The sequence below is a fragment of the Mycteria americana genome, chromosome 5 (genome assembly GCF_035582795.1).
Source record: "Mycteria americana isolate JAX WOST 10 ecotype Jacksonville Zoo and Gardens chromosome 5, USCA_MyAme_1.0, whole genome shotgun sequence".
NCBI classification, from domain to species: domain Eukaryota; kingdom Metazoa; phylum Chordata; class Aves; order Ciconiiformes; family Ciconiidae; genus Mycteria; species Mycteria americana.
Window position 1 is genome coordinate 3,512,396 of NC_134369.1, and position 27,427 is coordinate 3,539,822.

A 27,427-nucleotide genomic window follows, 5' to 3' on the forward strand; every position below is an offset into this window, starting at 1 on the left:
AGTTGAAAAAGTAGCAGCAGGGATTTTTTTTTTTTTTTTTGTCTGTGAATATTCCAGCTCTAATCTCTTGTGCATTAACAGGCTCTGCTTTGGACCTGGTCATTGTCATGAAAGTGGTGTGAGGAATGCAACCTTCTCCCAGCCGTGTCTCTGCATCCAGCCTGCAGAATGGCCTCGGCCCAGACCAGATCCTGGCCTCTAAATGTCTCCCAGAGTTACTAAAATTTCACTTTAGTAAATATATATGAATGAGCCTGGCCACACTTGCTTGATTTCGGCGTTAAACTCAAGTGTTGTGAGCTCACTACAGTGACTGGAGATAATGAGAAACCAAGGGGGGGAGTGTGTGGGGGGATACATTTCCTAAAAACAAGTATTATCTTAGATATCTGTGATTGGCAGTAGAATTACCCATTAGAGGAAAGATCAGTGGATTTTTATTCTTCCCTTGAAGAATGCGCCAATACAGTATTTTCCGTCTGAGTCATTATCTCACCATCATTGAAGTTGGAAGGTGTACGTTCTTATTCAAATCTGATTAGAGAGGGAGTGCCTTGTCTGCTCGAACACAGTACAGTTATTACCCGGAGTGCTCATTTCCTTTTTAAAACGTGAATATTTTTATGCAACCATTAAGTGACACAGGAAATGACTAGGTTAGTTACTCATCGGGATTCAGATATAATAAATAAGAAAGCAAATCTGGTTTTGTCATCCCCCTCCCTTGATTCTTGGGGGGCGGCAGGGGAAGTATTATTTTCTGCTCTCTAAAGAAACACCTTAATTTGAGCTAGTCTGCAGCGTTGTAGTCAGAACCAGAGACAAGTTAGTCTTAAGCCACAATTTGGAGTTCATTTTCATACACAAACATAATGGAAACTTGTTGCATTTGTTCCCAGAGATTAAAAGTCTATGGAGGAGTGCGACTTACTGAGAGAAGAATGGATTAATATAATACAATATATAGCATTTATATATTTTCCTTACAGTCCCTATACTTTAGAAGAAGTAAGGAAGTTACATGTACCACAGCTTTGTCTGCCTACCCTCCAAAAATTCACGTACCGCATTTTCTTTTTTCTTGAGAAGCTCTTGTTCAGAGGTACAGCCAAAATTAAATGACTTGCAACATAAGATCAGACCCAAGCTCCCCCTCTCTTGTCTCAAATGTACAAATAAACATACGGCTTTGCTGTTCTTCACCAATTTTGGAGTGAGACTTTTTAAAGCAGAAGTAGCCTGTATTACATCTTTGCCAAGTACCTGAACCTGGAAGTGATTAACTGTCATTTCTTATCCACAAGACGACCCAGAGATGATTACCAGCTTAGCTCTACACCTCTCTTTGGTCAGAGTTAAAAGACAAGTATCATAAAGGCGCGAAGAAATTTGGTTTCAGAAGTAAAATTTAAAAAGACAGAAGTAAAATTTAAAAAGACAAAAGTGAAGAGGTTTAGTAGAATTTCAGAACTGAGTCTCGGTTTTACTTCTTTCGCTCTTTGAAGCCAGGAAGATGTAGCTGAAATTCACATTAATTTACGCTCAGGACTTCCACTGTTCCTTCCCTGCTCCCAACTCCCTCCCACTCCCAACAGTGCCTGAGGAGAGTGAAATACCTCAGTAACTCGAGGAGCGTGGCCCTGAACCCACCAGATTGCAGAGCCGTTTCGTCACGCACCCCATCTCTTGCTGACCTCAGAGGTCGTGCAGTAAACCTGGAGTAGTCTAGCCTGCTAAGATTTATTACTTTCCCACTTGATGGTTAATTACTTGTAATTACCTACCTTCTTTACCTACAGATGTATTCTGAAGATTAATACATTAAGAAATACGAGCTGCTTATCTAATTACGTGCTCCTACCAGGACAGATGGGAATTCCGTGCTTGTGAGCACCGTGCCACGATGACGCAACACGGCCGTCTCGGCTCGGGGCAGGCAGCGCAGGCAGATCAGCCACTTACCTGCACGTCACCTTTGCGGCTTGAGAGACTTACCTGCTACGGAACCAAAGGGCTTGTACCAACTGGGACCCAGCTTCAATGTTGGAAGCTGTGTGGGAGTTTATAAATCGTTCTGATCGATGTGAAAAATAAGTGTGTTCCCAGAGGAACTGTTTGTTTTCAGTTGCCAAGGATCATTGTGTTATTTGCGATTAAGGACATCAGTGGAGAAGGCATAGTCACCAAGGCCTCACTGATGCCGGAAAGGTCTTCCCTTTCTTACTCCGTTTTCATCCATTTCCTTTCGAAGGACCAAAGCCTTCCAGCTTCCACCTGAACACAAGATCAACAGTATTGCACCGCTTGGCAGGATGAGATTGCACCTTGCTACAAAAACATTGGCAAAGGCTACCTCATAACCTGCCTACAAGATGGCCTTGCCCTCGGAAGCGATTCTCTTTCCAGAAAAACAACTTCTGTGGCTGATCTGCCAGCTAACTTGGATCTGAGAACATCAGTCAAAAGCCTTTTCTTCCTCCCTTCCCTATTTGCACCTTTTCCCTAGACTCCATTTCTTATATTTCAACTAGAGAAGATGGCTACTCTTTTTTCATTTCAAAGTAAAAATAGGGAATAACCTTTTCTTCTGCTCTAAGAAACATTGCTTAACTGCCTGCATTTAACTCTTGCTCTGAAAAGCTGACTTTGTTAAATTTCTAAGTTTGTTCAGCACAAGCACTCTGCTAAATATTTTGTGTTTTGATTCTTTTTCCCATGAGCATTGTAATGGGTACATTTCCCATTCTGGCATGAATTTTCTCACGCAGGTGGTACTAAGCAAGATGCAAGCTATGACCTCCAAGCCTTCAAACTTGTGTAATTAAGTTCACATGATTGTGTCATGCCTTTGATTTTCTGAGCCCTTTACCTCATGGAAACTCACACAACAGCGTGCAGAACTCTGCTGCTTGCACAACTCATCTGCATCAATGTATTTTGGCTTTAGCTGACACTCTGGGTTCTAAAAGTACCATAGATGAAGTGTCACAAATTTTTATTATAAGTGGAACCAATCATTCAATAAGCAATGCTTAGTCTCATGCAAAGTGTGCTGCAGTAAAAGGGAGTCAAAGGGAATATTTTCTTTAGCTTGAGATGGCCTCAAATCAGGCAGCATGCATAGAGTTACAAACTAAGGAAAGAGCTTAAAATTAAAAAGAAGCCACATTAATAGTTAGTTTCTTCTTCAGAAAGGCCTATTAGGCTAAAAAAAGGAGGAGGTTAAAAAAAGAACTTTGGTTTTTCTCTGCTGTACTAAAAATGGCATATTCTGTTTGGTCATGGAATAAATAGTACTCAAATGTGAAAAGAATTGAACCAGAGTTTGAATAGAATCCATATAAATTTTAAGACACGGTTTCTTCAGGGGCAAAAGGAAAAAGAGTTGTTTACTCTGAAAACTTCACAGGAAAATAGAAATGGACTCAAGTGATCTCCGAAACTTCGGGAGAGTTCAGACTCCTGAGGTGACAAGGTGAAAAGTAAATTGTGTTATTATTGCTTATTGGAAATCACAACAGCCAAAAAGATCATTAACAGCTCAGGACCAGAGAGCACTGAGGATTTAAAAATAGAAATGTGTCTGTGCCTTGACTTGAGGCTTATTCACCCTTAAGCTATTTAAGACTGCAAAATATTTGTAAGACAGTATCTTAGAAACACAATGACATGGAAATCCAGAAGATTCAGACCCGTACTGTCAACACGACAGGGTGGGTATGATTTCCTCCTCAGATGCCCCAACTGAAGTTGTGTCTTTGCCACAAACTTTGGGTAGCAGAAAGCAAACAGCATGTTTTAGCAATGGTTCAAAAATGGTCTACACAGCCACCTCCAGCTGTAATCTTTCCTACTATCGTAGGAAGAGCATTTGCTCTTGGACTAAGTAAACCGGTATAATGATTTTCCTGTTTTAATACATCGATACGTTTGGTTTTGACTTCTTTTTTTTTTTTCTTTGATCAAAGCAGGGCTGGGAAATGGGGTTTTGTACTTACAATTTTGTGGCAGAAGCATGCCAAGAAGAGGTTGAATGCGCATTGTGGAGATACTGTCAAATCAATACAGAATTCAGCTGTATTTGTACGAATACAAATACTGCTATCGTTCATCAAACCTGGCCCGTATGGTAGCTGTGAATCACATGGAGGTATTTTCAGTTATTCCTTGGTCACTTCCAGATCCCTCCTTCTCTGTATTAACTTTCTTTTTTTCCCCCCTCTTCCACTGAATCCTTATGAGCATAATCCTGCCTCAGATTTGCTATTGGCAAAACCAAAACTTGTTTCTACTTGCATTACAAATATGAAAAAAAAATTTCATTAAAAGTACCACAACTGCAAATCTCTTTCTGGAAGGCATTATCTTCTATCTAATGAGTTCTCATCTACTATTTTGTCTTTAAGAACTGACAAAACTAGACCAATTACCAACTAGGCAGTGATTTAACCGCTTCTGGTTTTCATATCCATTATCTCGGAACAGAATTCCCACCTTCTAACTACATTTCATTAGTTAGAGCATTAATATTTTCTGGCTAGAAAGGGCGAATTGATATGAAGCCTCATGCTTTGCCTTCTCACAGAACAGTTAAATGGGAGAAGGAGACTGGAAACAGCAAGTCGGGTTCTGAGCCCAGCTTTGCTTGTACGGGTCCCACAAGGCAATAAAAATGTGACATACACAGCGTAGCCATTCTGCTCCCTCAGCTACTTCCCTTCAGAGCTGAATTCCACAAGACACAGTCGAAGGAATCCTGGCGTTTCATTCCTTTAGTTTTACCATTTCATTTTTGTCTTAATAATGAACACTTTTTTCAATTTAAACGAACAAACCAAATAGCATTCTTCCTCGTTACCAGCCCATTTCAAATGTCTTGGTGAAAGCTCTTACACCTCACATTCTGCTAAATGCCTAAGACTAAAGTCAGAAGAAAATTAAAGCTCCCAGGATACGATCCGTCACTTCGTGTTCAGTGTCTACGGCGCAGCCGTCTACATCTGTGCTAGAAGCCAAACCTCCCTTTGTGCTCATGGAGACAGATGCATCTTAGTGGGATTCATTTAATCTCCAAGTGGGTATCTAAAGCAGCTAGGACACAAGATTCACCTTCTGCGTTGTGAGGAAGATGTCTATAACCTGCAAACAAATCTCAGTTCTGGCCTCTGCTGTCTGAGCACACAAGGAGCCCTGGAAAGGGCATCGCAGATCCACTCTGAGGCAAACCGTAACACAAATTACTGTATTGCTCAAATCTAACAGTACTCGTAGGTGCACACTCGGAGCACAAGGAGGATTGGGAACAGAACCTGTCCCACAGGAGAAACTCTTGCATATTTAAGTTTATTTCAAATAAGTGTTCAAAGAAAAAAAAAAACCCGAACTAAAACAGATTTAGTATATATTTGCTTTTCTTAAAAAATGATTCCATGAAAGAGTTTTATAGTTATCTAAGTAGTAATACAGTTTTTTATATACAAAATTCCATTTCAAACAATTTACTGTACAAAAGAAAGTATAAGCAACTGTTACTATTTCATGATTTCAGCAAATAATGAAAAATTCTTATAAGTATGTGTTCAGGATATAGTTCTACCATTTACAGGAATGTCAGTATTAAGTTGGGAATACTTTCAGATAAGTATTTACAGATGAAATTCCCTTCGAGGAAGTTCCCCTAAGATTTCTCTTCAGAATAGGTAGTTCATATGTTTGGCTTTCTTCTGGATCTTTTGGGCTACCAAGGAATGAGAGGAAGAACACTTTTTCAACACGATGTACGGACAGAATTCTGCTTGATTTATTCCCACTCACAGTCCTATTGCAGTCAGCGGGCCTGATCTGGTAAGCACTTACTACCAGGCATAATGCTTATTGTGTGAATAAACCAGGCAGGATTTGGCCCTACAGTAGTAAGCTGTCGTGAGTTAGAAATTTTAAAAATAGTGACATTCCTGCAAGTCAAAATACAACAGAAACAAGAGTTAACAAAATATAAGCCCTTTATTAATAAAAATCTTTGGTTGGATCAATATTTTAAATAAGCTTCAAGAATATTTGGTTAATACCATTTTCTTTCTTCCACATAATTTCTTTTCTGGTGCCTTCTTTGGACAGACTACAGAAAAATATCAAGTTTATCACATACTTTAAAACAAATAAATATATCAAAAGCTAAATATGGCATTTTTTTAAGTTCTAGCATTAATCTTTAAATTAGTTTGGCAAAGAAAAAAGAAAAGGAAAAAAGAAATAACTAACTTCTCTTGAAAACAGTCTTTTGACGTTTGGTTTTGTAACAAACCATACAGTAGTTAGACTTTAAAGAAATCTTTCATTTTTATTTTATTTTTCAGTTTTATATTTGTAATGCAAGTGCCATAGACAAGACAAAGCAATAAAAGAAATGAGGTTAATTGCACCAATATTATTTGGAAGTGCAGTTTATCATTTGACAAAGCAAAACTAAAATGTACTATGCTTAAAAAGAGTTGTACTGATGGGATTTAGCTAGGCTTTGTAAGTAAGGATTTTAGACTTATACTTTAAGGAAGCTCCTCGTACAAAAGATAGAGTATTTTAAGACAAAAGAAAACTCCCGTAACTAACTGAAGGTCTGGTCCTGTAGCCCCAGTGCAGGCAAAACTTCCACTGAAGACAGTAAGTGGGACATGTTTTGGATTTACTCCTCCGGCACAGCCTCCTGGAAATGCCATCCGACAGCAGAAAGTCTGCGGGAGCAACTGGCTGTGAAAAACGGGTGCAGACTCCTTTCTCCTGCAGAGGATAGAGGGCTACAGAGAAAAACCTGGCTAAGAAAGGGATGTGCTAAAACAAGGGGGAAAAGGGAATTTCCTCAGCAACAACAGTGTCCGAGTACTAGGCAGGGCAGTGTGAGTCACTGTAGCTCTACGTGTGCTCGTTAATTCAGGGCATTTAACAAAATGCTCCGTGATCGTCTACCTGCTGGGAGGATCTCCGAAATTGTGCTGCTGCTGCCTGGCCACGAGCGAGGAGCCGCTGGGGGACTGCTCAGACCCAGCTGACGCAGCCTGGGGCACTGAGGTAGCTTCATCCACATCAGTCGTTCATCGGTAAAAAAGAACTTTCCCCCATTCCCTTTTCTGATGTTTCTGAAGAGAGCAGTGCCCCGGTGAAGGTCGCGGGTACGCAGCAGATTGCCGCAAGCGCCCCACGCACCTGCGTGACTCTAAAGCTCAGCAGGAGCCTGCTCGTTTCAGACCCGCAGGTTCAAACGCAGGTGTCTGCCAGCGGAGCTAAACCCTCTCTTGGAAAGCAAGCCAGTCTGGTAGGCTTTATGTGGTTTCTCTCCTGCCAAAAGGAATACCAGGGCACACTCTAAAGCTGATTTTGCATATACGTTTTCTAGTTACCCCACAGACCTTCAAGCCTGGGGTTCCAAAAATATTTTAAATTAGTAGTATTATTATTACTTAAAATTTACCTTTAGTTAGTTAGTTAATTAATAGGCTAAGGTCAAATTCTCAGAGAATATCTCTATCAAGACATACTAAGTACCTGCATTTATTAATGCACACCGTCAATAGTGTTATCTATCGATGAAATATAAAAATTCCCTGCATTACTGCTTGTGCAAAAGAAAAAACAACATTATCAGAAATAGAATGTGGTCCTCCATATTTGTAAGAAGAGCATTTCTCACAAAGATGGGAGCAAAATGGCAGCACATCCTTCAACATGCACCAGGTTGTCCATTAATCGAGTCCTGCCCTTTACGCGATGGCTTGTGTATCAGTGGAATGCCCCGACATACGCAACTCCCTCCTCTTCTATACGTCAAGAGGATACGAATGGCAGGAGGACAAGCTCCCACTGTGGCTCCTGGAGAGTCTGGGGCTGTGATTGTTACAGTTTTCACCTTTTTTCTTGTCCTTGTCTTTCCAGGTTTCTAGCATTTGCAGCTTCCCTTGCTCTTCTCTCATGAAGACCTCCACCATGAGCACTTTCTCTTTATGAATCTGCTGACTAATGTCCTTGGGAATGTCTGGGATAATCCAGTCAACAAAGTCACTCATAAACATGACCAAGTTCTGAAAATGAAATTGCGAGAAAATGTCAGCAAGGTCAAATGAAAGGATGACTGTAGGGGAAGGGGCCACTTTTGGTGTACTTAGGAAGGAAGAATGAAGAAAGGACAATATTTGAGTTGGGCTCAACGGCATGCTGAAAGCCTGAAACTGAGCCAAATTCACCTCAACTTCTTGTTCATGCTAGAAGTAGAGAAAAATGGCAGGCACAGATCTCTATGCTTTATGTACAAACACATGTATGTCACGGCCACTTAGAAATCCAAAGGAAATACTGTCATTGATAAACGGCTTACGAGTTTTACATCAGAAAGGCAGAAGCAAATAGAAAGAGGTAAAATGATGAAAGCTAGTAAAATACATTCCAATGGAACGTTTCTGATTTAAAAACCTTGGTTCGATGAAAGGGAGGTCTTTCACAAAAAGATGTATATTTTGTCCAAAAAAAAAAACCCAAACAAAGGAATAAAAGTTTTGAAACAAGTTGTTTAGATAAGGCGGACTTAAAATACTTGTGTCATAATAACCAGCATCACTGTTGCGATCAAATAATGTCACTTAGTGAAAAATTCCAAGATTTTGCCTTCTTGTTCAGATGCGAGATAAACTCTAACTGGGAAATTCTGGAAATCTCATTTCTTGGCTAGGTCTAGATATGAGTTTGGATGAAATTTATGCTGGTTCAGTGAATTTGTTGATGTCCTGCTGGAGAAACTGGTGGGACTTAATTAGTGTCAGCCTTGTGCTTTGCTGCTGACTAAGGTCATTAAGTTGCTTCTGCATCAAACCAATTCAGGGCATCCCTGGGGATGAATTTTTCCACTGGGGATATACCTGGGCCGGGGTGGGTGGGAGGAAGAGGATGAATGAGGATGGGCAAATTTCTTTGCTTTTCTATGAAACAGCTGAGAAAGAAGGTATTTTCTTTGGCCTAATAACTTATTTCCAAAGGTGGGTTGCCTTATGTAGCTGAAGAAATACAGTAACTCTTCTTTCTTACATACGAAGTGCCTGCAGTATAACCTACCTGGAAAACTATCACAAATGCTAATCTTGCTGCTAGGACAGCCCAGAAATCCTTTGAAATGTCATACTTGTTTTCAGACCAGGGGGGTTCTCGATAATCTTTGTATCTGCAAAACAAGACTTAGTAAATCAGTGATGTTATTCAGAAATTTTGGCACCATGAGGAATTAATACCCAAGAGTCGAACAGTAAATCGAACCGTCTAAAAGCAAGTTCACTATTACAGCATGACATTCTATGAACCTCAGAAACAAGAGACAGCTGAAAGCCTCCCACAGCCTTCAAGTTTTACCCAAAATTAAAGGGTTTCAATCTTAATACCCTCTGATTAGTACAAATAATATCAATTCTGCATAAAGATGGAGTAAACTACACAGCTCAGATAATTTATTTTCTTTTAAGATTGGTAAAAAAGAACGCCATATATTTTGCAGACTAATTTTAAAGACAAAAATACTGATCTCGGATCCATAGAGTGTGTTATGCTACGTGGTGTTCTCCTTGTTCATGATAAGCAAAAGGTCGCGGCTAAAGTTTGCCGTATAGAGAAAAGGGAAGAATTTTGCCTTAGCTATGGCTTACAGAAAATCTATGAGCTAATCAACAATAACTTGTTAGAAATGGGACCAAGAAAAATACATTTAATTTAAAACCACAGCATCCTGTCAATATTTTGAAAGAATTAGGGTTCCATATTTTCAAATGATTTAAAAATCCCTAGAATATGGAAGAAATGATGGGATGGGAAGAAGAAAGAGGCTGTGACTCGAAAGCGAATAAACCTGGAATTTTTGTATTGGACCATGACACCTAACACTTCTGTTCTGTAAGTTCTGTGCTAAAAACATGTTTGCCAACCTCATTTATCCTGTGCCCAGAGATCACCAGAAGGAAACCAGGAGAAAGTAAAAGCAAGCAAAGCTAATACATACGCAATTTTGGCTGGTTTTTTTCTTTCATCTCAGAGTGATTTTTCTGTTTAGCGGTTATTTCAGCAAGATTAACTTGCACTATTCAAATTTATACAGAACATCAATTAAAAAATAATACAATTATAAAGGTGGGGTTTTTCCTGTTCAGTTTGTGTATTTTTTTAGTATATGTATATCAAAGTCATCTTTTTTTTCTCCCCTGGAATGTCTCTTCCTTCCTTGTTCTCCTCTTCTGCTTCTTACCTCCATCGTCCCCCTTTCAGTTTTGCTGGTCTAAGTGCTTTCACCATTATATTTGGCTTTGGTTCCCAATTCTAAGCGTTAAAACATTTGTTTTGAAGATGATGCATATCTAAGGAAGCCTAGGCAAAGCATGCATTTCAGCATTGACCTAGATTGCTTCATAAGCTGAAATATGCAACAATAATTTGCCTTTAAAAATGAAAAGAATGTGTAGAAATTGTTACAGGCATGCAGATTTCCTGTATGATGACACTTTAAGTAGGTCTTAAGTTCCAGTGCAGATAAGGATGCTATTACTCTTATCAGGAATTGCTATAGAAACTGGACAAAAGAGAGAGGTGTACTGTGAAGTCATGGCCATTATATCAATAGCATGTGATTCAGCAATATGACATCAGAGTAACATGATTTTGTTCCCTTAAAGCATCGTTGTGCTGTTTATCATTATTTATCTCCTTTCCTGAAAAAGGGAGTGCATAATAGTGAAAATCTTTGCACGGACAAACGCTGAATTTAACAACGCTAATCTCTGTTTCCCAAAATAAGCAGTACTTCAGATTCAGCTTTTGTGGTTGCTTAAGATGTAAGCCAAGACGTTCAAGGCAACAGATCCATCTGATACAAAAAGCTACCAAGGTGCTAAAAAGGTACTGAAAATACAAGGGACCTGCCCCAGGAATGTGAAAATTTGTCCCATTCTTAGTCAGCTGTGAAAATACTTAAAATGAGTTATCATTCAAGAGAGTACCTGCATATCTGAACCTCGTAGCCAAGATCCATGGGGTCGTTTGGAGCTGTTCCTGCTTGAAAATCGCTGACATTAAAAGAGGATAGTGTATGGTTCACGAAGCCATGCATGGTGCCATTCTCACTGTACATATACAGGTACACGAGGCGTGGAATGAAGTCGGATGTGAATGAGATCACAAATGCCTAAGCCACAAGAGTAAAGAGTGAGCGCAATATTCAGGCAGTGGTTAAGTTAATAATATACTCAAGTCTGTCTTGCCCAAACAACTCGTGCAACTCGGGGACGGCTTCAGAAAACAAAGGGGGGGACTGCAGCCCACGGGGCCCTACAAATGGAGTATTCACTGCTGCAACAAGGTGGCATTTCCTGCTTACTCTTCCGAGTTGCAGAGTATTAGGTGGAGTAGTTCCACGCCGACTGAGATTTCTACGTGGATAACAAGTTGAACTCCCCAGAGAACGCAGCGGCCGTACCCCCCGGCACCAGAGGAAAGCAAAACACGGTGCTGTTTCCCCGTCCCCCAGTCACACCTTGTCCCTGATGCATTGTATAAGGTCCAATTGATGGATTTCCAAGTACTTTTCTGTTCTGCAAACAACTGACAGTGAATTGACTCTTTAAATTCGCAGTGCATTGCAGAAGGCCATTAATTGTATATGTTTTTTAACTCCATCAAGATAAAAGGATGAGCGGACTGAGCCCAGTTTTATTTTTATGGTCACAAAAATTGCGTTTTATTTGGTTATTTAAAAAGGTTTTCTAAAAACGCCATACAGAAAATGCAAGACAGCCAGTTTGGCCGAGTTCTTCATAACTTTAGCCTTTCTCATTTATCACTATTATGAAACATTCCCACTGGCATAAATCTCATGTACATGTGGAACAAACACAGTACAAAATGTTTTACTTATTTTATGATAAAGAGGGGTAGTACATAGATCAAAGAGGGAAAAATAACACTGGATAATGACGAAGAGAGACTACACGGAAGAAAAGAGAAAAAAATAGAGACATTATTTCCAAAGGAAAAGAGGAGAAAGGGTAAAGACAAATTAAGGCAGCATACCAAATAACCAAAAAACTGGTTTGGCCATAGCACAACAGACACTTGTGGGCAAAATGAAGGGATTTCCAGTCTGGATAATGGCAAAAAACCCGAGAGGGCCCATGGACATGTGGCCGTAAGCCCTACATGGCCCCTGTTTTGCTGCATTGCAAACATGTTTTCAGCTTGTCACTCAGCTTTTCTTTTCATCTTTCTCTAGGTAGGGTGCAATGAAGATGATCATTGTGGATGTCTAGTCACATAGAATATTAGATAAGTACACAAATGAATATATTAAGGCGTGCTAAAATTTTCTAAGGGCTGGGACGTTCACCATTGAAGTAGACAGAACTCTCTTCATGGATTTTCAGAGCTATCTGACTGAGAGCAATGCAGTTCGAGGCCAGATTTCCCGTGGAGGAACACTGCACTCTGATGAGCTGAACTAATTCACACCCTGTTGACTACCGGACCCTGAACAGGTTTTAACATTGAAATTAAAAAATACATCATCTTAGTGATAGTATTTCAAAAGAGCAAAAGTAAGCAGCTGTGGTCTTATTCGTTTGAAAGGCAAAACTGTTTTCTGAAAACATTCTGGAAAAAAGCTGCAACAACTACTTACAATTTTATATTATTGCTACTACTGTCACAACTTTAAAATAAACACTGCATCCGATTCTGTAATATTTCAGAAAATTTCTAAATCATGTACTTTCACTTGATTTTAAGGGATTTATGCTGAAATAAAACTAATGGAGCAGAATGGAAAAGCCAGCCTATTGAATTAAAATTTTATTCATGCCAAATTACTTACATTTATGATGACAGCAAGCTTTCCAATACCTCTGAGGATATTATACCAGATTCCTAAGGAAGGAGAGAAACATGTAAATGTGTTCCAGTCGTTAAAATTAGATAAATTACATTTTTATTTAACAGTGTTCGGAGCACTTATGACTGTGCCGAACTAGAGTTATATTTTAAATAAAAAAAGAACAAATTATAAGATATTAATTTAATGCCCTGTAAGCAAAGGGAGCCCAACTCTGTCTTCCAAAGCTATGTTTAGGCACCTATTTCTTTGAGGCCTTAAGCTAAAAGCTTCTTTGAGGAAGAGGAAGGCAAGCGTGAGACAGAGGAATGCCGGCATAGGTGGAAAAGAAGAACATCATGAAATTTCATTCCAACTTCTCAAATGCTTGAGGAGAAGAAGAAAGCTACAGATAGGGAGCTGGAACCTCCACACATGGTGCAGAACATACTGGTCTACCAGCTTTAAGGATCTGAATCTGTTTCTACACCTTCTCATCACTATTGATCCTACCTCAGTTTCGAGAAAGCAAAGCTCCAGAGGAGCCACTCGATGGGATTTTTTCAATTTGCATCTGGAAACCATATAGGTACGGGTTTCCTCAGCATGGGCTCTGTGCATACAAAATGTAATACCAACCGCCACCGTATTGACTCAGGTTCAGCCCCTCTGGATTTAGTCTGAGGATGATGCATGAAGTCCCACAGCTCTGCCCCTTCCCCATCTCCAGATCCCATTCCTCAGGGAAGGGCTTCTCTGAAGTCTGCCTAAAGTGCTGGTTTAGCATACGTGGTCGCACACCCTCGTGCCTGGCCTCTCTAACAGTCTCCTGGTCATTACTGACAGCTTGAAAATTTCTCCTTAGTTGAAGTCCTCAAACTGCAAGATTCAGTCTTGATGGAAAAATCCAGGGCCGCTACCAGATCGGCATGGTTACAGCCCTGATGAGCCGCTCTCCTATTGTGGTCTGAAGAGGAAGGAAGATGTAGGAGGCTTTACACTGGGTGACATCCCTGGAAGACTCTTCCAGCCTAGCTGAATCCTTTGCTTGATAACTAACTGATACTTCATATAGCTTTGGTCTTCTGGCACAGCATACACAAGCCAGCCTGGAGAGAGTACAGAATTTAACTTCAGGAAAAGATATTGCAGTATCAGTGGAAGCAGAGATAGGCCTCTGTTTGCTGCCAGTGGCTACCCACTGCCTTTGGGTGGGAAGAAGGGTGAGAAGGTGAGACCTTCTCCCTTTCCTGATTCTGCTGACGCCTGTCCTGAAAACTTGTCTGGTTTGTCTGTGGCCATCTCACAGTCTCTGACTTTGGGAAGTCTCTGAAAGAAGTGGGGTTCTTTCACCCACAAGAGTGGGATTGAATTGCAATAAATTGCAATTAACACCCTCTCAAAACCAACCAAACAAACCAACATCAACCTCCCCCTCCAAAAAAAAACCAACACCACCCCCCCAGCATCTCCACCAGCAACCGTAGCCCGCAGCATCAAATGAGCCAGCCACAAAACACCCCAAAAGCAATGTCGTGGCAAAGGCAATAGCGTGACAAAACCAGATGTGTTCTTCAGCTCTAGGATGATCCTAGGGCACAAGGATAAGCCCAAGGAAAAACCCTGCTTGCACAATACCAGAATGAGCACCGAGTTTGGTAACAGATCATAAACTTGTCTGCTCTTGCTGACGGGCTCTGTAATATGAAGAATTATTTTCATGACCTTTTTACTCCTAAGTAACCAACATTTGGGAGAAATAGCTTTCTCATTACGTATACCCATAGCTGTTAGCCCCCCGCAGTAAGCGGAGGACTGCTCTGTTGTCACCGTACAACCACAGAGCCCAGTTCCAGCTCGATCCACTGCAACTTTCAAGCTTCACCCTTCTGACATTCATGCTGAGTAGCGACGAAGGGATACATTTACCCACAGACTTTTGAGCCTCCTCTCATTCCCAAGTGTATTTCTCCAGCCCAGTCCACAGTTATTAAATGCAGAAATTTTTGCTTCTGCAAGAAAACTGCGTTGCCAGGAAGGACTGTTGATGTGCAGAACCATGCAAGATATTCCGCTATTGTATTGATCATTTTGATTTGAAAAGTGATATTGTCTACTTAATAAAATATTAATCTGAATTTAAAGCTCTGGTCTTCCTATTTTAAAAGTAAAGCCTCGATAAGTTATGACAGTTCACAGTTAAGCCACAGTCTAATGTTCTGAATTTTCCTATAAATATCTTTCTTTTAATGAAACTAACTCAGCATAATAATATCCTGCCATCAATCCAGGAATAAACAAACAGGGATAGCAGCAGCAATGTGCACTTACCTATATCCTTTGCTCTGACTGCTACCGGTCTCCTCAGCTCAGTAACAAATTTTTTTGCATCTAGACGGATTTCAATGATGTTGTTCAACAAAGCAAACAAAGGCGCCAGCGGGAAGGATGCAACAAACAAAGTTACAAATCCAAACTGAATAACTGAAAAGAAAAAGCAACCATTTCAATGGCCGTGGTCGGTATTTATCGAATGCACGCATCACCTTGTCAGTGCCATCCCCCCAAACTCTAACAAGTTGCCACTTGCTGGGAGACTAAACCACATTTTCTGCGTCGGGCACGGTTTGCCTGACTGCTGCTCCGTTCGGGCATTGGAGGGCCAGTTGCCCCTCTGGCAAAAGCCGGGGCTGCTAAGGCAAGGCAAAGTAACCAGAAGGATGGGGAAGCTCCTAGAACAATTTTGCCGTGGGCGAGGCTGGCACAGGAGTGATCTGAAGGAGTGGGATTACAGCAGCGACCGTGTTAGCTCTACATAAACTTGCCATGCTCCACCTGGCAGGTTTTTAGCCCTCACTAATCCCACTGGAAGCTTTATCTTCTGAAGAATAGAAACTTACGGGCTTCGGAAAGGACACAACTGATTCTCCGCATTTACTGGGAATAACTTGCTTCCTACAGCCTGGGATCATATTTGCTTTTGTTTGATGAGGACATCACACCGATGTCATACCCATCCTGGTACTGGTAGAGCCCCATCTTTCTCGTCCTCTGTTACGTCCAAATGCTGATCTCACTCACTGCATCTTTTCTTATTTTTAGGACCCGACAGCATGACCTCATAGTTTGTACCATTAAATTTCAATCTGTTTCAATTACTCTGAACATCACGATATTCTAATTCGCCTTTGCATTTACTGGGCATGCCAATTTTGGGTATTAGTATACTTCATTATCCTTTACCACGATTTTCGCCTAATCATTCCTTAAAATACTAAATAAAGTTGCTCTTTTAAGACAGATCCTTCGGGAATGTCTGATACTGTAGCAAACAGCATTACATTGAGCAGTTCTCAGCCTTTCCAAGACTGAAAGAAGGAAAAGAAATGTAGTGGTACAGCCACAGCAATACAGAGCTGATATCCAGCGCTTAATTTCCATGTCACTCACTCAACATAATACACTACTTGAAAAAAAAAAAGATACGTGATCTGTCAAGTACAACCTGATCTACAGGCACATATGTCTCTCAGAAGATTTAGTCGAGATTTCAGGAAACAGAAACAATCTGGTGTGAGAATACGCAGTGGGAATTGTCAAATCCGAATTAAGTAACTTATTTCCAATGCAGGGTGCAACCGATGCTAAAATATGCCTCACAATCTCAAGTTTATGCCATTTAACCCTTTGCATTTGAAACCTGACAGTGACGTGTCACATGGCTTGAAAGACAGCATCTAAAATACAGTGCTAAAGTAAGGGCTCGCGGACAGCAGAGAGCACAATTCGTCTCTGAAGCAGCCCGTGGCTGGCTGAACATGCTACAGTCCAAGACTATACACTTTAATAATGAAGTTATGCCTCATATCCACTGCCCGCTTAATCTACAGTTCAAAAACCTCAGCTCTCCATCCCAGTTAGTCAGAATAATTATGGTTTAAAATGCCTTCTTTCCACCTCACTCACTCATTTCCATATATTCAGGGGTAAGTCCAGCGAAAGGCTCCAGGTTGTAGTCCACTTCATAACGCTGCTTTTTTTTCATGTGCTCTTCATGGTCTAAAGAACGCCGACGCTTTAATTTCATGTATCGTATAAATTTCTTCATTTTTCTGGGGGAAATGAAAATGATTCAGTTAGCGTGCCCTTCCGGTCACGGTGCCCATTTTTCAATTATTTTACATTAACAGACGCAATAAGCTCCATACCTATTTTCACAAAAACTGTGCAAGAGCCACAACAGGCTAAAAGTATCAGGGATCAGCATACGCAGGTACTGAAACACGGTTATAACTGAATCACACGTTCAGTGTTACACCTCCTGCTAACCAGTAGGAAAGCAATAGATTGCCTAACACTTTTCGAAGACGTCTGCATTGCTGGATGCAGTTGCAGCGAGGATGCAGGTATTTGCAATACAGCAGACACAGGCTTACTGCAAAAATCTTGCCGGGAGCCTACGAACCACGTTCACGTCAAGGGGCAGTGGATACACGGTGGATTGCACGCATCGGAAAAACACGTGTTTAAAAAAGCCAACCAGACAAAAGTCGCTACTTACGGGATGCCAATCTCAAATAAATTGTTCTGAATCAGCTGCTTGCCCAACATGATAATACTGAGCTGGATACACAACTCCATTAGGCAACCGCCTGGAGCACACTGGGGTGGACAGAGGAAACGTCAGTCAGAACATTTGCTGCATCCCTGTGGAGGGGAAGATGCTGCTCCCACCCAACGGGATCACAGACAGGGTAAAAAGCAATTACCTCTTCCATTCGGAAAGAATGGAAAATGTAGACGTAGTCTCCTGGACGTCCAACAAATCTAGGACACAATGGTTAGAATTATAAACTTCATATGTATTTTATACTTTTTATATTTGGTTCCTAAAGTCATTTGTGACGAACTCTATGCTTTTGAGTGGGACCACCTAATGTTTAGTCCGAAAAAGTGAATGAGAATAATTATCTTTGGTTTTGTTTTAAAGAGTAAGTCCTGTTTACTGAGTAAACAACTCGGTAAAACTGCAAGTCTTGTGTCCTACAATATTATAGGCACATCTTGGCAGAAGTCCTCTAAGGTAATCCTCATTTCTGTTGTGTTAGCCGCAACGTGCCACACGGAGTATTTATTTCAGCCTTGTGCTTTCGTGCTGGTTGCAAGAAGAGAGATGATACTTGCTATGATATAAAGTTAAGAGTGGCAAATGGACAACGGGAAATAGCCTGATGGGGGATCGTATCTGAACGTACAAAGTTATCTTAACAAAATGGCTTTAACAAATTTGAAATGGCAGAGTACCAGGTCTCTGCTTTATCCCATGAGGCTGCAGAGTTTTTGGGTCAATACTGAGGATTTTTTTAAACTAGATTTACTTTATCGTCCAACTGTGGTCTTAGCTCAGCTACAGCTGTCTCATAAGCAACAAGCTGAAACCCTGAACAGCCTTTTGCATTACTCACCGGCCTTTGAAGAAAGCGACGTAGAAAATGGGTGTGTAGGCATTGACAAATTTCAGCAGAAAAGCCTTAAAAATCAGCCGCTCTTCAAAATTCTTGTCAGTTTTTGGCACCTCTGGAACCAATGTGACATGGATAAGAAACATTAAGGAATTATCCTACCTGGAACATTTCAAGATCTTATAAGTGTGGACTTTGGAAAACATCAGCCATCTTTTAAACAGAGAGGTATCTATTTATAGCAATATATATCTATATATTAAAGCAATATGGCCTCACTGAGGTCAGTGGTCAATCTGCTGAGGATCCCACCATTCAGATGTGTTACAACAGTAATTCCCATTTCATTCCGCATCTGGCTGACCTCCATGACAATCATTTGCAGATGGACAAGAACTTATCTGAAAAGATTTCTGGACCTTTTGTCACTGATGCTTTTTGGAAATGATTCAAAATGTTTTTTTCTACAGTGCTTTTTTCCACTCGACAATTTTGCGTTTCTCGACATGTCTTATGCCAATTAAAAAATGGCAGAAAATGAAAACAGTAATTGCGTGATATAGAAGAGTGAAGCTCAAGATTAGGTATAGGAATTTCTGCTGTATCCCCATCACCCATAACTGGATTAGTGATTAGCACTACCACTGCTGTAAGAAGAACTTTAAAAATAAAGCCAAATCCATGTGCGCTTTGATATTTGTAAGTAGCTGGTTAGAATTTTAGCCACACATTTGAATTGCCTGGGTTTGCTGACCACTTTGAAGTTAATCACGAAAGCCAGTCATTTGGGTCCTCTTACTTAAAATCGCTCTAGCAAATATCAGTTGAGGATTTAAACCTACCGATCTGAGTTAGCCACCTTGCGATGCAGCCGTATACTTCATCCAGGATGATGATGACGACCAAATTGATAATGACTGCGGTGGCAGTGACGGTGACCCTAACGCTTGACCGGCCCGAGGGAGTTGAACTGATCGCCAGCGCCGCTGCAGTCGAGATCCTGTATATGATGACTCCAAACACTATAGCGAACGTCAGCCCAACCTGCAAGTAAGAATAGCACAGCCTCCTATGAAAGATTTAACCATAAATACTTTGCTTGGGACTTAGCAATGACCTTAAAAATGGGATCTCTGGGACACATCCCAAGTCCACCCAATTCTGCGTTAAGGCTCCCGCGCACTTCGATGAACTGTAGGAAAAGATCCTCTTTTGCTAGTAATTTGATCATCCCATGAAAAAATTGATACAATGATGCCACAATCACATGCAAAAGGCTTTTTTTTAAATACACCTAAATGTAAACTACTTGCTTATATTAAAAGTATTAGTGGGCTTCCTTTCAGCCCTAACAGCAACAGCATATATACATGGTATTTGCCTTATTATAAAAGAAAGCCAGGGTTGAAGCAGAGAGTATTTCAGCTTAAGTCTACACATAAGCCTTCAAATACCCTACTCAGGCTCGCTATGCTGTCATAATCTCAAACTGAAATTAAATCTGATTAAATCAATGCATCTGATTAAATCAATGGCAACGCAAAGGTGCACAAAATCGTACTCAATTTTTCATTGCTTAAATAGAGGAATAATTTTAAAACGTGATTCTTATAAGGTACCGATTCTTCAGCTGAGAATATTAGATTTACTGCATTTCCATTCTCCGAAAACACAAATATTAAAAAAACCCAAACAAACACACCCAAACCAGAATCCCTATCCCATAAAAACAAATGCATTGAGTTAGTCTGGTGTATTCTACCTTTGGAAAGGGCTTAAGCTTTTTTATCCATCTGCCAATCTATTGCATGTCTTGAATTATTATGAGTTCCTCCAAAAGTTTTTAAATGCTGATGCTTTATCAGCAAATGGGAAAAGGCTGTTCTCATCATTATTTTACCTTTTTCCTGAATTTTCTGAAAACTACTCTGCAACGATCCTGTTACGTGGTATAACCCCAAATGCGACTGATTTATTAAAAGTCCTTGCTATCAGGACTGCAATTGGCCACATCCTTTCTTTCAAAAAAGTTTGGTATAAAAATGAGCCGTTCTCTACTTCCTGACTACTTTCTGAGAGGTCTCTCTCTGCTTTTAAGTTTCATCCCATCAATGGTGGTGGTCGTTTCCATTTCCACACCCCCTTTTTTCCCCTATCCTATTTAGGTATTCTTATTTCTTTACTGGAAAGAGATGGCAAAGTAGAAATTCAAGCTCTTGACAAGATTTTAGATTATAAAACAATACAATGTTTGAATTTTTTCACTGGGGAAAAGCCGTTGCGAACCACATCAATCTGATAAAGTCTGAGGGTTACACTAACTTTTCCATCACTTCCGTTCTATACAATGACTCGGTAACAAAAATGTCAGGTTTTGCTGGGTGATACTTACCATGAAGATAATGCCAACGAAATTGGTTAAATAGGCTGGAAAACGATCCTTCCATGTCAGCTTTTCTTTATCTGTCTAAAATTTGGGGAGAAAAGAGGGTACCTTTAACACAGACGGAGCATGTGATTTTGCACGCATGACAAAAACAGAGAGGGGGAAGAAAAGGCCAGCAAATACACAACCAGTTAGAAGATGCAGACACAGTGTTTACAGTTACAATTCCACACAGGCAAATTTTTTACTCCGTATCTAGGTTCAAATTGGTCAAGCGCCTGCACTGCGAGTATAAATAAACCAGATTTTTCTGTATACTTTTTGAAGGAAACATGCAAATAGGCTGTCATAAACCGTGAAGTAAGACCTCTCTTACTGTTAAATATTTTGCTTTCCCTAGAAAAACTCTCCTTCTTCCCCTCTCCCTCCCCAGTTAATATTTGCAGCTTTGCAGTTGCACAACTGGTTCCACTGAAATACAGATTAAGTATGCTACTGAGTAACTCCAAGATGAACGCACAGTTGACAGGGAAGATCTTGTTTTGGTGCGTGATAAGACCTGTAATTCCTTCAACAGGAGTGATTTTTAACTACCTGACTACCCACGTGGTATTCAATGGACCACGCCAACAGGAGTTAAATGCGCACGTATAATAACTCTTCGTAGGATATCCTAAATCCAGTCAACCAGCCACTGCCTGAATTTAGCTATGAAAATTCCATTTAGCACAGTATTGCTCATCTAGAGTCTTTCGTAAACGTTGATGCCGGGAATTGTTTCTAAACACCGGAAAATAAACAACAAAAGGAACGTTACAGAAGATGACACACGCGTTATAATGAACATAAAAATTTTACTCAAATTCTATTTTTATTACATGCACGTTGTCTCAGGGAAGTGCAAGCAACTCTTTCAACGCATGGCCCATGCTCCACTGCAAAGCGGAACGTCAGTCCAGGCTGGTGAATCTAAGGTTAGCCATGCAGTGCCATTCCCAACGCACAGAAACAGTGTCCCAAAGAGTGCTGAAGAAACAAGGGGAGCAGGGGGAAGAAACCCAGAACTGAACGTGAATATTAAACAAAGGTTCAACAGCCAAAAACAAATTGATTTGTGTCTTCCATAATTACTCATAATTTGAGTTTCTTCATAAGTTTGAATAAAAAGAACCAATTTCACCCCAGCCATGACTGTCTTAACTCTTTGTCTCCATTTGTTTGCTGTCTCTTCTGGAAAATACCGATGCTTCTGATGGCAGTCAAAGGAAACAAAAAAAGGATCGGGCAATATAGCATTACAAAGCACTGCTAAATTAACCTATATACTCTCTACTGACTCGGTGTACGTCGCCGTTTAGCCACAAGTGAATGCTCTGTTAGTTTGCTTAAGGCTTTGTGTTTCAGCTTTAGGTTAATGAAACATAACAACAAAAGACAAACTCTTGCCCCAAATCCTGGGGTAGGTCACGCAATCCTGCAAGGGATATTCCCTTTTTAATTTAGGATTGTGCCCTTCTTTTTCCTTTATGGTGTATAAAGAATGTCCAAAAAGTTTTTCCTTTAAAAAGATCTTTGTTTTTTAACTGGACTTCTCTTGAAAAAATATGAGCAATTTCTGGTTTAGCTTTAGATATTTTTTCTTTAAGAAGATTTCAAAGTTGTCTTACAACTGTTGAATTTGAACTTTAACACTCTAGATCCCAACGAAAGATAATTACCGAGTCTTTCAGAAAAAACTCCTTTTCTCACGTTTCCCAAATTAGTAACATCCAAATTGAACACAGCCCAAAAAGTTATAAATAGTCTGGTTAAAAAAAAAACCAACCTCTCTTAATTGCTCAGCTTTCATACTCCGATATTTGGAGGCCACCATTCATTAATTGTCCGATTACCCTACAGCCTTCCCCATTTAAGATCTGAATTCCTCATATACCCAAAAGTAGAGCGAGTCGCAGGTTTTGAGCAGAATACGACGACGTCCGTATTCCAACACTGTTTATGCAGCCGACAAGAGGGCAGCGACCCAAATGCTTTTTCTTCTGCGAGGGATTTGGCAGCAGTGCTGCGGGTAAGGCATTGCACGGGACGCCGAACCGCTTACGCACCGCACCCTATAGATTAATGGGAACATGCCACCCTCAGCTTTGGAGCATCCTGGAAGAGGGGCCCAACAGAAATCGAGTATAAGCACATGACAAAATCGGACACATTCAGTTTAATGCCGGTCCGATCTACGTGTGCTGTCTCTTCAAGCGTATTGAATGTTAATGTGGTTATTGCAGTTGTATTTTCATAGGGTTTTCATAAAACTCCAATTTAGGGCATGGTTCCACGCCACTGTGCCACTGGCAGCAGATACAAAAGGGGAATTTCTGCTGACAGATTTTGTTTATGCCGGAGCATTTACTTCTCTGCTTGAAAACACGGTCATACAAACGGCTGAATGCTTGCAGTTAAGGGGGAATAACCTCTGGAAGGGTGGAAACCAGTATGTGGGGGAGAAAAGGAGCTTTTCCAAATCGGTCTGCTGCTGACAGACAGTAATAGGGAAGGAATTACAGCAAAAGGGCAGGGAAGCTGCTGACAGGGACCGCACCGTCCGTCGGCGAGATGCACGCGTCCCTGGGACGACTGGCAGCACCTTTTTCACGGCCATGTAAAAAGCAAGTTAAAAGCAGAAACGAGCACTACCTTATTCAGTGAAATAAAATGGGGTTGTGCTTTTAAAAGGCAGAAAGTTATTATCAAAGGTGGAATTTGGCAAGGAAATTGGTGTTAGTACCCTTCATAAATGCTCAAGTAATATTTTTATTTACGAAAAAAGTCTAGCAAGACAGAGACCTAGTCTTTCCGAGACACGTCCAGCAAAATCTCTCCTGAGAGGCTTTAGGTGCTTATACTTGCACCGAATAAGAAGTTTTGTTACAGTTTTCTCAAACTGGATTCGTCAGCCTAACAGGAGTGCCCCTTCAATGGGGCTCAGTTAGCTTCCCTGACCACACTCCTGTTTCTGATTATTGAAGACATTTCTAGATTTGATCGGGTCTTGCGCACTGGCATACACCACGTACCCCATGTATGCTAGGACCGAAGACGTCTGGAATTTAAACACAATGTGCACTGACTCTTATTTTTTACCTATTTCTTAGTCTTGGGTCAGCGCCTGCTATAACAACCTTCTTTTTCGAAGTCTTTTATAAGTGAAACAAATGAATAGTTTTACCATACCTCTTTATGTTTGTGTTCTTTTCTCAGTGATTTTTCTAAAACTTTAGCTTCATATTCTGCTCTTGGATGATCCTGTGAAATAAGGCATGTTTAATAAAAAGCAAAATTGTTTCTTTTCTGCATCAGCTACATATGAACTGTCTGCAGGTCGCTTTCCTGATCATTTCCGAGTTTTCTAACTGAATTCTAAGTCACTCGGTATGTCATTTATGTCAACTGGTAGTCGACTGTCATTAAAAAAGATGTTAAATCCCGTATCATTCACGGTTCTACAGCAGCAACTGCAGAATGATCTGCACTCACGATCAGACACCCACATGCAATGCTATGTAGATTAAATTTAATACGTAAGAGTATACAGCACAACCTGTATTAGCTTAAATTAGATTTTGCATGTCATTAACTGTCATTTCAGTGATCCTCAGCTCATGAGGGAAACAGTTATCTGCTGTCAGTATGCAAAATACTTGGCTTTGGGATCCCAGAAAATTGTCAGTTGGGGTCTTCCCCTAATCCCGTCTTGGACAGCATCCACCGATTACCCATATGCATTGAAGGAGAGGGTGTAGGAAACACTCAGAAGTAAGACAGAGCCAAAAGATTCAGAAAGATTGACGGATTCAGAATTCACAATGATTACGCATTCACAAAAGATTCAGAATTTACAATTATGCATCGGATGGGAAACAGAATGGAGTTGAAAAAAGTCTGAACAAGTGGAGAGGGGGAGGGTGTAAAGGCAAAGCAATCAGTGGGAGATCTAAAGAAAATCTGATGCTCGAAAAAGAAGAGGTGGAGATCAAAAGATGACATTCATCAGTAGACATGTAATAAAAAAGGTAGGAGCAATTAAAAAAAAAAAAAATGTTTTCCAAACCTTGACTGCCTCCTTCAGGAAACCAGAAAAACCCCACGAAAAACAAGAAAAAAAACAAAAAACCAAAAATTTGATTACTGAACTGTTGCAGATCATATTGGATTTATATTTTTAAAATTACATGAAACAAACATAGGTACAGTGGATGGCTAGACACTGCCAGAGAAAATCAGTCTACTCATGTTACCCAACATTTATTAACATTCCTGTAAGTATTGTATGAACTAGGTGTCCCTAAAAACACCCGAAGATGAGACACTTTGGGTTTTAGTATATCACCTGAAACCCCGACTCTTTAACATGATACTAGCTTAAGTTTCACCCCAATCAGAAATAGGAGGGGCTTCGATTCTTTGCTAAACCCATCTATCTGGGGTTGACTCTACAAAACAAAGAGTAAAATATACTTTATTAACAGCTGCTGTTTTAGCTGTGTAGAGCCTTGAACTCAGACATGAAGGGGATAGACGTCGGAAAGATACAGTTAATCCTTTCTACTTTCATGTATGCTAACAACAAGTTACCAAAAATAAAAGAGCAGTATAGTATCCAGGAAATAAATCCCTATATTCTTTCCCAGTAAAATAGGTAGGATCTAGCAAAGCGCACGGCATAGAGGCTGCTGGCATCGTGCGCCTAAATATATTATGGGGGAGATAAACGTATTGAGAGGAGATAATTCAAGCAGAAAGATTTTGGGGGCGAGGGGAATAATAACCGTGCCAGGCTCACCAAGCTGCATAGCGTTAAACGCAGGGCCGGTGAGGTTTTTGTTTCACGTGAGCAATATTTGTTGTGTATCTATTTAGAACACCTAGGGATACGACAAGGGTGGTCATACTTCTTTTAATAATAACAACAGTAAAAAAAAAAGCCAGCTGGCCAGCAAACAAAGCGGTGAACGCCTGTAGAAGCCGCGGGTCCTAGCTGAGGTCCCACAGCGGGGTTTTCGCCGCGTGGCTCGTCACGTACGGTGGGAACGTGGACGGGACCCGCGCACCTCCGCCGCCTCTGAACTGCAGGACAGCCCAGGGCAAGGCTGCCGGGGCTGGGACCGCGTTACGGTCTAGGAAGGTGTCTCCTTTTTTGTAAAGCGACAAAATTAAAAAAAAAAAGGTGGGATACAGCTGCTCAGCTGGCTGAGGATTTTCTCGCCTTTCCTTCTAAAACTTCATTGATTTTTAAGACCTTTTTTCATACAGATTTGTCCCTTTTCCCTTTCACGCTATTTAGCACATTTAGTGTAAACCTGGCTAAGGATAATATTTTTTTTTTTTTAGTAAATGAAAAAAAACCCCCACCACTTCCACACTGTGTCCCTCCCAATGCCCCAAGCCCACATGTCTGGCAATATTTTCTTAGGTATTTTCCAAGTCAGGGCTTGATCCTGCATCGTTAAAGTTAATAGGAATTTTTCAGTGCTTTTTTACAGTGCTGTAACTTTATCAACTTCAAGACATCCATTTCTGATTTACAGCAGCATGAGAGGAATGAGGTCCTCAGTTGTTAGCACCCTGACATCAGCCCAGGAGTAAGCTCTGAGCTGTATATTCCATGCCTACGCTGCTAGGTGTGACCACACTACACACTTCAAAAAAAATTCGATTTTGAAGCTATACAATTACGCTGCTATGGCAACAAGACGTACTAGTCATACCCTTACTATAAAAACCTCAAATAGTTCATGCATAGGATTTTCCTTTCTTCTAAATGACGGAACCGCCCCAAGAGCAGCTCCCCATGAGGCAACGTCTGTGGGCTGGGGGCAAGGAGCTATCGGCAACGCCGCAGTGGAAGTCAAAGAGCCAGAACTGAAGGGACAAACCTCCTCCTCTTCAAACCCAGTCAGGTCCCACCTGTAGTTGAGACGCATCTGTTTTCTCTTCCAGTGTTCCATAAAGGTGGCAGCTGAAACAACAGTTTAACAATTATTTCGACGTTTTACCAAAAAAATCGCATCAGCCTCTGGGATTCGTCTTAGGAGGCACGCTGGCCCCGCGCCGCGTTGCCTGCTGTACGTCTGCAGGCTCTCGCCTCCGAAAGGCCTCAGTAGGTGCACCATCGTATCATATACCAGGCCAGGTTACCTTCATTTTCATTACTCTCTTATTCAACAGTAATGTCTGCTTAACAGCGCTAGGAGCCAACCTTTTTATCTAGGCAAGCTAAAAGAAAGGGCATTTATTACATCCACAGCTTCATGTAGAAAGATGCCTACAGTTTTTTAAGGGGTGTAAGAAAGTCAGACACCCAAACTTATTTAAATATTTGTATGTGTGACTAACGATACTGTTGGTACTCATCTGCATATAATTCCATCCATAAGTCCACACAAACCTGTGTTTTATCTATACAAAATCTGAATGATTTAGCTACCCTTCTACTGATGGTATAGTTATTTCCTCAAAGATGTCAAGGTAAAGCATTTTTATATTGCTATAATTAGATCTGTTAGTGGCCATAATAGTGCGGTTAGCTCTAATCATCACACCCAAACCCAAATATTCATGCCAGTCTGAAAGCTGCAGGTAGGCAGGCTGTTAAAGAGGAAGCCTTTAAGGGCTTCTATCATTAGAAACACTGCCATTTTCTTT

General features: G+C 40.7%; 1 protein-coding gene across 6 annotated transcripts in view; it reads right to left on the bottom strand.

Moving 5' to 3' along the window:
- Positions 1 to 5,403: 5,403 nt before the first annotated feature.
- ANO1 (anoctamin 1) overlaps positions 5,404 to 27,427 on the bottom strand; it is an 84,402-nt gene continuing 62,378 nt past the window's right edge. For 2 of the 6 annotated variants that reach the window (XM_075501981.1, XM_075501983.1), the window contains 14 exons: positions 26,659 to 26,741; positions 24,834 to 24,845; positions 23,957 to 24,028; positions 20,735 to 20,809; positions 19,185 to 19,386; positions 18,346 to 18,457; positions 17,650 to 17,707; positions 17,442 to 17,542; positions 16,847 to 16,992; positions 15,212 to 15,364; positions 12,884 to 12,936; positions 11,019 to 11,203; positions 9,097 to 9,202; positions 5,405 to 8,072 (listed from right to left, as the gene is read on the bottom strand). In XM_075501981.1, the coding sequence (XP_075358096.1) occupies positions 7,812 to 8,072; positions 9,097 to 9,202; positions 11,019 to 11,203; positions 12,884 to 12,936; positions 15,212 to 15,364; positions 16,847 to 16,992; positions 17,442 to 17,542; positions 17,650 to 17,707; positions 18,346 to 18,457; positions 19,185 to 19,386; positions 20,735 to 20,809; positions 23,957 to 24,028; positions 24,834 to 24,845; positions 26,659 to 26,741 (1,619 nt within the window). In that variant the 3' untranslated portion in view covers positions 5,405 to 7,811. Of the gene's footprint in view, positions 8,073 to 9,096; positions 9,203 to 11,018; positions 11,204 to 12,112; positions 12,320 to 12,883; positions 12,937 to 15,211; positions 15,365 to 16,846; positions 16,993 to 17,441; positions 17,543 to 17,649; positions 17,708 to 18,345; positions 18,458 to 19,184; positions 19,387 to 20,734; positions 20,810 to 23,956; positions 24,029 to 24,833; positions 24,846 to 26,658; positions 26,742 to 27,427 lie in introns of those variants that run through there. The other 4 variants (XM_075501982.1, XM_075501984.1, XM_075501985.1 and 1 more) reach the window with 3 other exon arrangements.